This window comes from Sceloporus occidentalis, unplaced genomic scaffold, assembly GCF_023333645.1.
Source record: "Sceloporus occidentalis isolate IW3139 unplaced genomic scaffold, rSceOcc1.0.p SCAF_5, whole genome shotgun sequence".
Classification (NCBI taxonomy): domain Eukaryota; kingdom Metazoa; phylum Chordata; class Lepidosauria; order Squamata; family Phrynosomatidae; genus Sceloporus; species Sceloporus occidentalis.
The window spans coordinates 34,220,517-34,234,406 of NW_028316985.1; the positions used below are offsets into that span (position 1 = coordinate 34,220,517).

Below are 13,890 nucleotides of genomic sequence, written 5' to 3' on the forward strand. Positions count from 1 at the left end.
TGAAATCCAAGATATGAATCCAGTTATTCTTGTCTGTCACAAAAGCAACACACTTTTTTAAAAAAGTCATAATAACCTACCAGTCTCAAGGTCCTAAAACAGTCTTGGTATTTCAATGATAAAAGGAATAGACCACTGACTCCTGAGAAAGTATTTGCTAAATACACCGACATCATTCTTCTAGCGACCGTGGATTGGCTGAAGTCAAAACATGATGCTAGGCATCAACAAGATCCTTGTAGGCTTTCAGTGTAATGGGTCAGCATGTATCAGGCATTTGTATCTTTGTATAAGCGGAGTCCTTGATGTCTCACAGTGTGCAAAGGCCATGAAATAAATATTTTTCTTCTTAATTTTAGCATCACAAACAAGCATTCTTTCCAACTGTGACACAAATGAGACAAATATTCAAAGCCTGCTCTCAACCAAAGCCAGCAATCATGGTGGCATGAAGTACAGTGGAAGGACTGGCTTAAAAGGTGGTGGAGCTTCCTTGGAGCTCTTTAAACAGAGGTTGGAAGGCCATCTCTCAGGAACACTTTTGTTATGTATTCCTGCTATGCTGGCTTTTTGCTGTAATAAATGAAATACAATGTATTCCTGCATGGAAGGGCACCACATTACCACCACACAATAGGAGGGTTTCAACAGAGGAAGGAACTCCCTAATATATGATTAACTTTATGGAGGAATAGAGGGAGTTCAGAAAAAAGACTGGTATGTGTTTAGATTGCATGAATCCCAACGGGCTGTACAGATGAGGACTAATGGCCTTTGTGATTCCTTTCAACTCTATGATTCTATGATCATTTGTCTAAGGCAAAAGCTCATTCACGCTGCCCTTCCCTTAGAATTTACACCTGATGCTAAATGGATACTAAAACATACCTTGTCTCTGCAACAAACCATGTTTACCCCTATAATCCTTGGGCCTGCACTCCCCCCACTTCTTTTCTCAAGTGTGTAGGGAGATTAATGATTGGACTCAGTCCAATTTCCTTGATGGGATGATCACTGGGCCCTAAGAAATTGTTTATGATACAACAGCTACTTTGATCTGTGCAACAAATAGGCAGATGCAAAGAGAAATTTAACTCTCTTCCCCAGTATTCTGAATATGAGCAGCTTTGACAGAGTTCTCTTCTGACCCACACGTATGAATCAAAATGCAGTATGGGGCTGAACAGCGGAGATGCAGAAGTTAAGAATCTCAAAGAAATGCTGATGCTAGGGAAATGGTAGAGATTAATGCACTTTTTCTTAGCTGTGGGCGCAGCTAGCTTTGTTGGCTGGGCCCTTCAGCCCATTCTCAGGTTAAAATATGCCCCTTGTTAAAAATCAAGGGTATAAAGGTTCTAAAAATGCTCAACAATTCCTGTGCTTAACTACTGGGGGGATTAAAGGCAGATAAGCCATGTGAAATAATTCATCCTAGAGGTACGGCTTTCCCCCATGTGCTGAAAACACATTGGAACTGGTACATGTGGGACCTGGCAGTATCCTTAAAATTCAGCAGCTCCTCTTTAAACATTAAAACAGCAGTCCAGATGCATATCCCCCCCTGCCCTACCCCCCCCCCCCAAAAGACAAAGAAAAGAGGCCACTGTGTCCAAGGTCAGAGCCTCTCCCTGAACTTCTTGCCCCCAAAGAAGAGTCTGAGGCAGTGACAATGCCCCAACAATCTCAGGCAGTTCGGTGTGGATCCTGGAGGAAAACCATGCTTGGTAGAGGCAGCAGTAGACCTGTGGTCTTGCAGAAGACCTTTGGCTGCTCTTCTTCCTCCCTTTGACTCAGACAACAGTGGAAAAAGCCGATTACCTCTTCTCTATCTTCTGCTTCTGCAAACTGAGTGAAGTAAAGCTAGCAAGGAGGTCGGTAACCTCATCCACCTGCCAGAGAAATAATACAATATGGTAAAGAAACCAAAACAGACTCTGAATAGGAATAGGAACCCTATAAGTAGCTAGGGATGGATTTCAGGTGCAAAGGCATGAAGACCTTGTTGCAACAACAACAACAACAACAAAAACAAAAACAGCCACCCCCAGAGCTATGGTCACTCCATATTATGCCAAAGGTGAAATATTGATATTGCTTTTATTTATATTATTGGAGGAAGCCAGCTGCAGATACAATTCCAGCACTGTATTAATCATATGTGAGCCAATCTGCTGGTGCATCACTCCTATTGTAAGAGGGATAGGCAATTCCAAAAGATCTTTGGATTGTATCCACTGCATTTTATACCCCAATCTCCAAAGCAAGCATTTCACTGTACACAGGGTAAAAAGGATGATGTTGATGGATGTCATCCTCAAATGTTCACTTCACTACAAGGCATAGGTTAGGCTGCTTTAAGGGGGTTAAAAAAACCCTACTCGGCCCTGAATATAACAAACCACCTTGGACATATTGTACACCAAAGTGAAGTTAAGTAGCTGTGACACCAAACATATACTAGCAGTGGAAACACCTGTCATCTTGTGAAGTGCTATAAAGGCTCACACTGCAAAAACAATATTCTATAATTCTTACTGTGATTAATTGATATTCAGCAAGTTCTGCCGAGTTATCAAATGGTGCATTATGCAACAGAGAAATACAGTGAAACACATATTGAGGGGCAAACTCTTAGCTGAGGAGTATGTTGGAAATGCCCCTCTTTGTGAGCAGAAGCTTCTCTGATGGTCAGTCTCACTGCCATGGTATACTCTACTTGCAGTGTTATGTGGGTAGCGTGGGCCACCACAGTCGTATGCTGGGGGGGGGGGGGGCTTGGATCTCCAACAGCTTATCCCCCTCCACCATTCTCCTGACATACTAACATCCACCTAAAGTGGCATGACCTTGGGCTTGGATCTGAAGCACTGTATCCCCCTCATTGTTCTGACATACCCCTAAACAGGCCTCCTACTTATACCACCCCAGTCATATCACCCCTGCAGCTGGTAAAGTTTAATTCCCCCCTACTGGTTTTAATGAAAAGAAAATATTAAAGCTCACCAGAACAAAATCCAGCAAAAAGTTTTCCCCATCCTAAACATGGCCCATTGCAAGAAGAACTTGGCAGGGCTTTGGATGCAGTAGACCAGATGCTGCAGATTTCCACACATACCCCACCCTACATGGGTGAGGAGGACTGCTCTGTTCATGAAAGATACAAAGTCCTCTGTGGTTACTCACCTGTTCTTTTGTACTAGTCATCTGTAGCCTTGTGCAAAGGTCATCCAGCTGTTCCCGCTGTTCATGGTGCCCAAGGCGGTTGAGGTATTCCCGCAACATCTGAATGATCTGAATTAAACAGGATGAGAAAGGTGTGGTCTGCTATATTTAAGGAAGAACTCCCAATCTCTCACCCAGAGGGACAGAAAATTGAAGCAAACCTGTATATCTAAAAAAGGTTTTGGGGAAGTTTTATAAAAGTAAAATGGAGATAAACATCTCTAACAAAATATTAGAACAAAGAAGCAGGAAATGTGATGCTAAATAATTTAATTTAATTTGTTTTATTTATATACCGCTATTCCAAAGATCATAGCGGTGAACAGCAAGTAAGCTAATTAGCAAGTAAGCCAGATACCCTTGTTTTTCTACAGGAATACAAAACAACTATATATTTTATATATACTTGCATTCTTTGGGGCTGTAGGTAGTCTGCCTTCTTATGCTTAGACAGAGGTTGGACAATTTAACATTTTGGATTACAATTTTCAGAATTCTCCAGCTAGCATGACCATCAGCCTCATGAATTATCACCTCCCTGGTGCCATTTGAAACATAATATATCCCACACTGTGGTTTAAAAAAACCCATCCTTGTTTTGTGTACTTTGAACATCACATGAATCAGCCAAATTTTCTTTACTTACTCTGATAATGGTTTATTTGTAATTATTTTGATTCCGGAGCTCATAATGCAAAAAAAGAAATATTTCCAAGCTCTGTATTTATAATTGCTTTGTATATTGTCTCAGAAGACAAAAGGAATGCCAGAGTAAGTATGGATACTAAAGGGTTTTTTTAACTTAAGAATCGTTATTGTTATGTCAAATGTGCAGCTCTGAATCATATACAAAGATAGGGTGGGAAATGGAAAATCTCTGTGGCTTAAACAATTGGCTCTGCTTCAAGCTTATCCACTCTGATGGGCGGCAGCTCTCCAGGATTTCAGGCAGAAGCTTTTCCCAACATTTGCTAATCTGATCTTTTGAACTGGAACTGCTATGGGATTGAAGCTTTCATGCAAAGAATGTTTTCTGTCACTGAGCTTCATTCTGCTCCAGATATAAAGAGTTGTGTATGCTTGTTATGGATAATAATAACTAAATTAGCTCCAGCTTTTCTTAAAAAATATCTAAACTGGCTACCATAACCAACTTGTGTGGTGAAGAATTTTGCAAGTAAATTCTGTGTTGTGAAGTCAAAGGTTTTCACGGCCAGCATCCATAGTTTTTTTGTGGGTTTTTTGGGCTATGTGGCCATGTTCTATAGAAGTTTATTCCTGATGTTTCGCCAGCATCTGTGGCTGGCATCTTCCAAGAATGCCAGCCACAGATGCTGGCGAAATGTCAGGAATAAACTTCTATAGAACATGGCCACATAGCCCAAAAAACCCACAAAAAAATTATGCGTTATCTGGAAAAAAAAATAACCTAAGCTTTATCTAGCTTTAACTTTGCCAGGGTCTGCATCTAGACAAGAGGGAGCAGATTCAGAGCCTTCATTTCCATGCTCACTCTTCACCAAGCTGCCCAAATCCTTTTGTTCTTTGTTTTCCTTTTCTTTACCTATTTTTATTTCTTTCAATGTCCAGCTCCTTCATCCACAACCCAAACAGTGCCAAAATGAGAAATCTCCCCTCACCTGCTTTACTTCGAGACGCACTGCTTCTAGGCTCTGCGAGAGTCCCTCCTGCAAGATGTTCAGCTTGGACTTGGCCAAATGCAAAGGGGTTCTTCCAGCTCGATCCAAGGCATCTACTCGAGCTCCTGGAAGATGTGCATATAGATGAAGAAAGTTGTGGGGTTAAAGAGGCCAGGCCCCTAGGAAACTATAAAAAGAAGAGAAGGCAGCTTTATAATTTGCCTAGAGGAAGCATTACCTCCACGAAGCAGTGTGGTGATGACAGGAACATGGTTCGTGCAGGCAGCTGGGGAGGGAAAATAGGAGACATAAAACTAAGTTGTGCTCTATAATAAAACAGTAGGGAGGAATGCTGCCTTTACGATAAAACATGACACCCTCTCATGATAGCCTAATGATTAAGAATGTAAACTGAGAAATCCACATTTCAAATTTTTTTGCCACACAGTACTAGATGGCTTTAAACAAACCAATACTGTCTCAACCTCACCAATCTCTATCTATGAAACGGGGATAATAATACTGCAGACAGGATTACAGAGATCACACATCTACAATGTTTTAAACACAAGACATGTCTCATATAAATGGAAGTATTACTAATGACTGAAAGCAGGCTGTGGCCAGAGTTTCATATCTAATGGTCCAATTAGACCATTGTCTAATTGATTAATTAATGAAAATCAGTTTCATTTGCATAATTTTCCATGCACATAAATCAGCAATTTGCTTTTTAAGATAGCCAGTGGAATACAGTATGTTCCAAAAAGGATGTTGACAAGCTGGAGCATGTCCAGAAGAGGACAACCAAAATGGTGAAGGGTCTAGAAATCATGTCCTATGAGGAGCGGCTTAGGGAGCTGGTTACGTTCAGTCTGGAGAAGAGATGGTTAAGAGGTGATATGACAGCCCTGTTTAAGTATTTGAAGGGGTGTCATATTGAGGATGGAGCAAGTTTGTTTTCTGCACCTCCAGAGAGTAGGACCCGTAGCAAAGGATTCAAACTAGAGGAAAAGAGATTCCACCTCAACATGAGGAAGAACTTCCTGACAGTAAGAGCTGTATGACAGTGGAACAAATTTCCACGGAGGATGGTGGAGTCTCCTTCCTTGGATGTCTTTAAACAGAGGCTGGATGGCCATCTGTTGGGGGTGCTTTGATTGTGAGTTCCTGCATGGCAGGGAGTTGGACTAGATGGCCCTTGTGGTTTCTTCCAACTCTATTATTCTATTCTATGATTCAGTCCTCAGTAACTCAATGATATCCTTGCAGGTATAATACTTCCAGATTAAGATTCCAGATAAGAGCTGGTGTGCCTCTAGCCCAAGGACCAGGGCAGCCTATAAGGGTTCCCTATCCTGACTACAAGCTTCTTTTCCTATTATTTCCAATCTGTGATTGGAGATAAGGGGCTATTTAAAGGTCAGAAAACTGTTGAGTAGAAGTGTCATATTGGTGTGAATATTGGACTCTTAAATTCCATGCCCTCCACGCATATTATCATAGTAAATGTGATCCTAACCCTGAAAAGCAGCATTGGGATTCCAATACTGCTAGTGGTTGAGCCAAAGAGACAGTATTTTGTGTAAAACCACCTCGTGAGTTCATGGGTGTGGTGAAATTTGAGTCCAGACCTCATGGACTACAACTAACACTGTTAGACATTAGCCTACAGCCAGGAGAATGCTACTTGTATTCATCAAATTTCTTACAGCTTTCTGTTGTTGCAATAAATACTCAAATTAAGGCATCCCATTGCATCCCTGCCCTTTCCCCTGAGCTCACAGCTTGCTACTGTGACTTAAAGGAGGAATAAGGATAGAAAGGAAAGAAATAGGCAAGGTACTCTATGGTCAAGGTTAGAGTAAAAGGTGATTATTGCATTCCAGGTGGTTAATGCTCACCCAAATGCAGGGGAGTGTTTCCTAGTCCATCTCGCTGGTTTGGATCAGCTCCATGGTCCAAGAGCAACTGCACTAAAACACAAACACAAATTCAACTCAAGTTTGTCCATAATTCTGAGCACAGAAACTTCACCCAACAAAAACGGCCCTGCCAAAGTTCTAAGCTCAAGTTCTTTATAGAAGGGCTTTCGCTCAGTCCCACCATCCTCACAGCCTCATCTGGTGAAGACACAGGAGAGATTATTATTATTATTATTATTATTATTATTATTATTATTATTATTATCCTGCCCCATTTGCATTCAGGCAATCGGGGCGGCTTACAGTATTAAAAATATTATACAAATCATATCCCCCAACCCTCCCTCCCTCCCTCAAAATAGAATTAAACATTTTACACTTTACAACATGTTAAAAAATAAATAACAAATTAAAAAATAGATAAGAACAATCAAACAACAATAGACAACCAAACAGCAAATGGGATAGATCCATTACTTTCTCTCTTTGGTGGCTGGGCGTCTATTCCGGAAAATCCATGTTGGTGGCTGCTCTGAGGCTATGGAACTATCTCCCAAAAGAAGTCTGACTGGGCCCTTCTCTGCTTTCTTTTCACCAGAAGTTCAAAGACCTTTTTATCTAACCAGGCTTTCAGTTTTTAACTGGCTAGGACTGAAAGGCTTTTTAAATAGCTGTGCTGTGATGATTATGACTAACATGGCTATATCTTTTAATTCTATTATTATTATGCTTCAAATGTGTTTTTAACTGATTTAAATTAATTATTTAATTAGACAATTTGTTTCATGGTTTTTAAATTACTACACTAAGTCTAGCTATGTTTTAACTTATACTGTAAGCTTCCCTGACTCCCACTTTGGGAAACAGGAGTGAAATCAATCAAATCAAATCTGTAACATCTAATTCTACAGTAGATAATAATCAAAAATGGCTAATTCAAAGGTGATGGCTCAACTACCCTCACTCTTATCACATTTACTCCTCTACAAAATACTTTAGAGCTGGAATGAGATAATAAATAATAATAACATAATAAAATTTATTTATATCGTGCCTCTCTACAAAGTGCAATTGGGGTGGCTGTGGTTCCCCACTTCTTGTGGGGTTCCAACTCCCATCAATCCCTGTCAACATGACAAATTGTTAGGGAACATATTTTCAAGCAGTCATTCTCAGATTTTGATCCTCCAGATGTTTTGGACTTCAGCTCCCAGAATCCCTGATCACTGGCCAGGTTGGATTAGGCTTCTGGGAGCTGATGTCCAAAACATAGAGGAACAAAGTCTGAGAACCACTGCTTTAGAGAAACTGAGACTCCCGCGAGAAGATACTTCCTTTGTGCCTGTTGAAACCGTTATGTATGTAAGTGGAGCAGAAGAGGCTACTTTATGATTTAATACTGTCAGTGTTTTATCTGACCAGAGGAGCTTCTGGAGTTCTCAAAGTGCTTTTCCCATTCCTGCTTTCTTAAGCTACTTTAAGCCAATGTAGGGGAATGTGTGGTCCTCCAAGTGCTTTTGGAGCACATTTCCCATGATTCTTCATCATTGGTTATGCTGGGCAATGCTGACAGGAACTGCAGTTCAACAACATCTGGAGAGCCACACATTCCCCACAGAAGCTTTAACTAAATGTTTCAGAGATTCCATTCTAAGCCTCAAAAAAATAAATAAAATAACTACAACCACTTCCTAGACTGTTCTAAAATAATGGACCCTTGCCAATCCTACACAACATCATAATTTTAGAAAGTGTGCTCCAAAAAAGTGTCACTGTGCAGCACATTACTCCAAGCACCAGTTTCTTCCTACAGTCAGGAGCAATGTCAGGCCTGAGTTAAATATGGGGGAAAGAGACCTTGTGCTTTAGAGAAAATAGCTTTTAAAGAAGAATAAAAAACAAACAAAACAAACAGCTTCATTTATATACTGCTTCATACCGAACTAGCAGTGTCTAAGCGGTTTACAACTGTAAGCTAATTGATCACGATACTGTCCCCAGATGTCAGAGGTTCCACTTCATTTTGATAGGGCTCACCAATATGATCGTTTCCATTGCAGGAAGCAAAGTGCAGTGCCGTTCGACCTTTGTCATCAGCCGCACAGGGGTCTGCCCCATCTTCCAGGAGTTGCTGCACTGGTACCACCAAAGAAAACAAAAGAGTGAATTTAACAGAGTTGAGGTTTTCTGTGGATTACAACTCCTTACCAGAACCATAGCTCAAGGTGCAGTAAATTCTGGCATGTGTTCCCAAGACAGACATTTAGTACTAAAGCTCCATGGACAGCAGGCTTCTTCAGTAACAATTACTAATAAGTAACTAATTACTTATTAATTGATTAATTGTGCGTAAATTGATTAATTAAGTTGAAGTGAAATAGCAGAGGTAATACAGTATGTTAAAAAAGAATGTTGCTATTGTTATTTCCAATGCAGGTAATGAGGACCAGCAATGGTACCGCTAATAAACTGTTCCCTAATTAAACATATTCTCTGACCCACTCATTATTGCTTACCTTCCTTATGCAAGATGGTTTGGGGGAGGGGAATAGGAGAAACAAGGCCCTCTCTGTTAGTCCATGGACATCCTTCTTTACCATGTAGTGGTGAATTCCAGGAAGTGTGGGAAGCAGATGCCTATACCTGCAATGCCTAGAATGTCTTGATAATAAAGGAATTGGATAACCTTGATATTATAGCAGGTGTGGATAGCTGCCTCTCACACATCCCAGATTGTGGTAAAGAAAGTTGTCACTGGAACAACAGAGTGTTCCTTGCTGCTCTGCACTGTGCAAGACAGACTAGAACACAGTTCATTTCACACAAGGAAGGTAAACTATAAAAATAATGTCACACTCAGAAGAACAAGTAATATGTTACTTCAGTACTTGGTGCAATGAAAAGAATAATGTGCGCTGATCTCAGTGAGTAATAACATGACAAGTTATTTCTGAGCAGAAAAACAATAAAAACATAGGGCCCGTACAGACAGGCCAAAATAAAGTTGCTTCAGGTCACTTTGGAGGTATGCTGTTTAAATGGTGCATGCGTCCTAAGAGGCTGGAAGCTGCACCAAAGCCACGCTCCAGTACTTATGACTACAGCATGGCTTTGGTGTGGCTTCCGGACTCTTAGGGCGCACGCATCATTTAAACAGCATACCTCCAAAGTGACTCAAAGCAGTTTTATTTTGGCCTGTCAATATGGGGCCGTACACATGTATAATGCACATTTGTTGTTGCTGTGTGCCTTCAAGTAGTTTTTGACTTATGGCAATCCTATAATAGGATTTTCTTGGCATGATTTATTCAGAGTGGATTTGCCTTTGCTTTCCACTGAGGTTGAGACACTGTGACTTGCTCAAGTGGGTTTCCATGGCTGAGCAGGGATTTGAACCCTGGCCTCCAGAGTAATAGTCCAATGTTCAAACCACTACAGCATGCTGATTCTCTAATACTCATTTCATCATTGCTGTGTGCCTTCAAGTCACTTCTGACTTATGGCAACCCCAAAGCAACACTATCATGGGGTTTTCTTGGTTTAATTTGTTTGGGATTGGGTGCACTTTCTCTGAAGCAGAGAAAGTGTGACTTGCAAAAGGTTTTCATGGTCTTGTAGGCTTTTATGGCCAAGCAGGGATTTGAACCCTGGTCAACCAGTGTCCTAGTCCAACACTCAAACCATTACACCATGCTAGCTCTCTAATACATGTTTACTGAGACCCAAAACAATTTCAGATGAGTAATAGCCTCCCTCCCCACTGTTTGTAGCCATGTCTAAAACCAGCATTCTTGCAAATATAATAATACATTTTTATTTTATTTATTTATAGACCGCTATTCCACAATGATCATAGCGGTGTACAGTACAAAAATGCAATACAATACAATACAATCTCTCTCCCTCAAGATGGTGGCTGAAGGGAGGGCTTTTCTTCTTCCAGGCAGGCCTGGTGGTGCTAGCCTGCCTCTCTCTCCTTATACATTGAAAGCCTGCAATATACTTCATACTGGCAGTACAAATTCTTTATCCGGATCTGGAACCTCAGGATATTATCTCCCAACCATTGCCACATACATTTTACTTTCTTGATCTGAATATTCTTTTGATGCAAAACAAAATCATCATAGGATGCCTTCTGTTCAAATATATTTCATGGCACAATCCAGGCAGAGTTAAGCACAAATTCTTACAATGTCAGTTGGGGAGTGGTGGCAACAGTGAATATTTGACATAGCTAATAAACTGGTATGTTGGTGATGCAATCTGCACATCTCCAAACTCCTGGACAACAACAAAACCAGGACTGGGAAATGTCACAAAGAACAGCATTTTGAAAGGGAAGGCTGCCATTAACATTATCTTTAATATGCAGAAAACTATTCTTACCTTACTATTGTAATGTACATATTCCTCCACTGGAACTTATGTAGAGGAAAACATATGGAAATATATGTTACACTTCTATTATGGAGTCTTACCTGTTTCCAAATCATTAGAATTGGCAGCATCTCTCAATCTTTTCAGAGCTGTGGAAAAACAGAGGTGTTTTTGTTTGCCTACTGGAATAAGAATGAGCCAACAAGAACAATTTAACAACAAGTGCGTCATCAGACTTATCTCCTACCTACCTGTTGCGCACAGATCTAGACAGTACCAAGCCAATTGTTAAAAGAGACTGCAAGAGCTCCAAAGGGACCTTGCTCCTGACAGACATTTGGGCTTTCATGCTTTCATTTTAAAGATGGAAGGCCTCATCTAGGAAGGTGAACTATTCCTAAATACATGCAGGCTTTCTCTCTGGCAAACTTTAATGTTCTCCCCCCTAACGTATTAGATGGAAGCTACAAAAAAATTCCCCTGAAAAACAGATGAAACCCCAATAATAATTTTGTAGAGTCCATTTCACTGTTATCAAAGATGGAACATATTCAATTATACTTTATACTTTTTCCTACAGGCAGATTCCCAGAGTCTCTTTTGACTATTTGCCCCATGACTCTAGTATGTCAGCTAATGAACAAAGTTTTAAAATTTCATTATTGTTACCAGTTTACTTATAACGGCACACCATCTTTAAATCTTAGGGCATGGGTAAGAACCATGAGACCCTCGGATGTTGCTGGACTGCACCTCCCAGCATCCCTAGCAGCATGGCCAATGGTGAGGAGTGCTAGGAGCTACAGCCTGATGACATGTCATTCTAACCTCTGTCTTAGAGGCAGTGCTTTTGAAACAAAGTACTATCTACGCCCAAAACACATCAGAGAAATAAACCAGTTTGGGACGGCTTTAACTGCCCTGGCTCAGTGCTAGGCAATCCTGGGAATCGTAATTTATTGTGGCACCAGAGTTCTCTGACAGAGAAGGCTAAATGTCTCACAAAAGTATAGTTCCCAGAAGTCCTTAGCATTGAGCCAGGGCAGTTAAAGCTGTCTCAAACTGGATTGTTTCTGCAGTGTGTGTTTGGGCCTATGTTTACTTGGGCATAAACCCCACAGAGTACTCACTGCAGGGAGTATGTTTGGGGGTGAGCCCCCATTTGAGCACATCTAGGGTTTCCTTGGGAGAGAAACATGCGCCAGACCAGGCTGCTGGGTCCCTCAAGGACCGGAGGGTGCCCTTCCTACTCTCTTTCCCTCCCATAATCCTCCAGGCTCCATGAGGCTCAGAGACACCAGAGGAGGGTGCAGCTACATGACAGACGCAGGCAAGGGATCTTGCAGCACCTTTGAGACTAACTGAAAGATGGATCTGAGGAAATAGGCGCAGGCCTAAAAAAGCTCATGCTGCCAATTGCTATCTTTTCATTTTCTTTCTTTAGCTTCCATTCAGTTGGTCTCAAAGGTGCTCCAAGGACCCTTTGCATAACGATCTCCCAGACACAACATGGTGAGGGCCTTGGCTTCTACCATTGGAGGTGAGCCCTAAAAGCACCAACCCCGGGGTCCCACAGGATGGAGCCACAGCACTTTAAAGCGGTCTCAAACCGCACTATCCCTACAGTGTAGAAGCACCCTGAGCAGCCAGGAAGGTCCTTTGCCAGGCCCTCTGGCTCCATCCCATGGAATCCTGGGATTTGTAGTCTTGTGAAGAACCCCGCTCTCCAAAACTGGATGGAGCAGGAGCACTTTAAAGCGGTCTCAAACCGCGTTATCCCCGCAGTGTAGATGTCTCCTGAGCAGCCAGGCGGCTCCATTCTGGGCTATGTAGCGCTATGGCTCGCTCTGCTCTAAAGCACCAACCCCGGGGTGACACACAAGGCAGAGCGAGGGCGCTTTCGATCGTCCCCGCAGTGCAGCTGCGCCCTCACCGTGGCTCTCCTTGCCCAAGGGCCCCGCTCTGCGGTGGAGCCTGGTGAGGCGGCGCCGGCGGTGGCCCAGGATCTTGCAGACGCGGTGCTGGCGCTGCCAGGGCAGCTGCAGGTAGCCCACGAAGGACGGGTCCGGAGCCTCCGGAGCGGCACGCAAGGCGGCTCCCAGCCCGGACAAGGAGAAGACAGTCGCCGCCGAGGCAGCATCCGCCGCGGGGCCTGGCTCTCCGCCTTCCATCATCACCGCAGTCTCCGCTTCTTCTTCGCCTCACCGCCAAAACCCAACTGCGCCTGCGCGCCCTGGAGGTGGGCGCACGTCCCGTAACCATAGGAACCGGTTCTGGGATCCAATCAGGAGCGCCGTTGAAGGAGTCGCGTAGCCAATCAGAGAAGCCGGGGAAAGAAAGAAGTCTGCCCCACCAAAGAGGTACGGAAGAATGACAGGAGAACGTCAACGCGGGCTCTCCTTCGACGGCGCTCCTCCCTCTTCTCTGCCATTGGGGCGAGGAGGAGGCACACTCTCTCCGCCTCAGGGAAAGGCAAGGGCCAAACCGCCTCTGAGCAAATCTGGCCGCGGAAACCCTGCAGTAGGTCCTCCAAAAGCGACGTCAAGGGCACACAACAACAACAACAACACGGTGTCTATAGTAATACTAAGCCGCAGTGATTCTCCTCATGTTTTGGACTTCAACTCCCAGAAGCCCCAGCCATCTTGCCAAATTATCAGGAATTCTGGGAGTTGAAGTCTAAAAAAATCCTTGGCGGACCCAAGTCTGTGACCCATATTGAT

General features: G+C 42.7%; 1 protein-coding gene across 1 annotated transcript; it reads right to left on the bottom strand.

The window, feature by feature from the left end:
• Nucleotides 1-1,583: 1,583 nt before the first annotated feature.
• On the bottom strand, nt 1,584-13,380 carry ANKRD54 (ankyrin repeat domain 54). The gene is made up of 8 exons (XM_089528139.1): nt 13,101-13,380; nt 11,269-11,316; nt 8,825-8,923; nt 6,767-6,838; nt 5,101-5,148; nt 4,863-4,987; nt 3,184-3,291; nt 1,584-1,889 (listed from the first exon to the last, which is right to left on the bottom strand). The coding sequence occupies exons 1-8, from the start codon at nt 13,339-13,341 to the stop codon at nt 1,815-1,817; spliced, it is 816 nt and encodes a 271-aa protein (XP_089384265.1). The 5' UTR covers nt 13,342-13,380; the 3' UTR covers nt 1,584-1,814.
• Between the last annotated feature and the right edge of the window lie 510 nt (nt 13,381-13,890).

Excerpts from the sequence above, each read along its gene's own strand:
- ANKRD54 (XM_089528139.1), bottom strand. The coding sequence starts at position 13,341 with ATGATGGAAGGCGGAGAGCCAGGCCCCGCGGCGGATGCTGCCTCGGCG. Across the intron at positions 11,317-13,100 it reads CTTGGGCAAGGAGAGCCACG|CTCTGAAAAGATTGAGAGAT; the intron begins GTGAGGGCGCAG and ends GTTTTTCCACAG. Across the intron at positions 1,890-3,183 it reads TGACTAGTACAAAAGAACAG|GTGGATGAGGTTACCGACCT; the intron begins GTGAGTAACCAC and ends TTTCTCTGGCAG.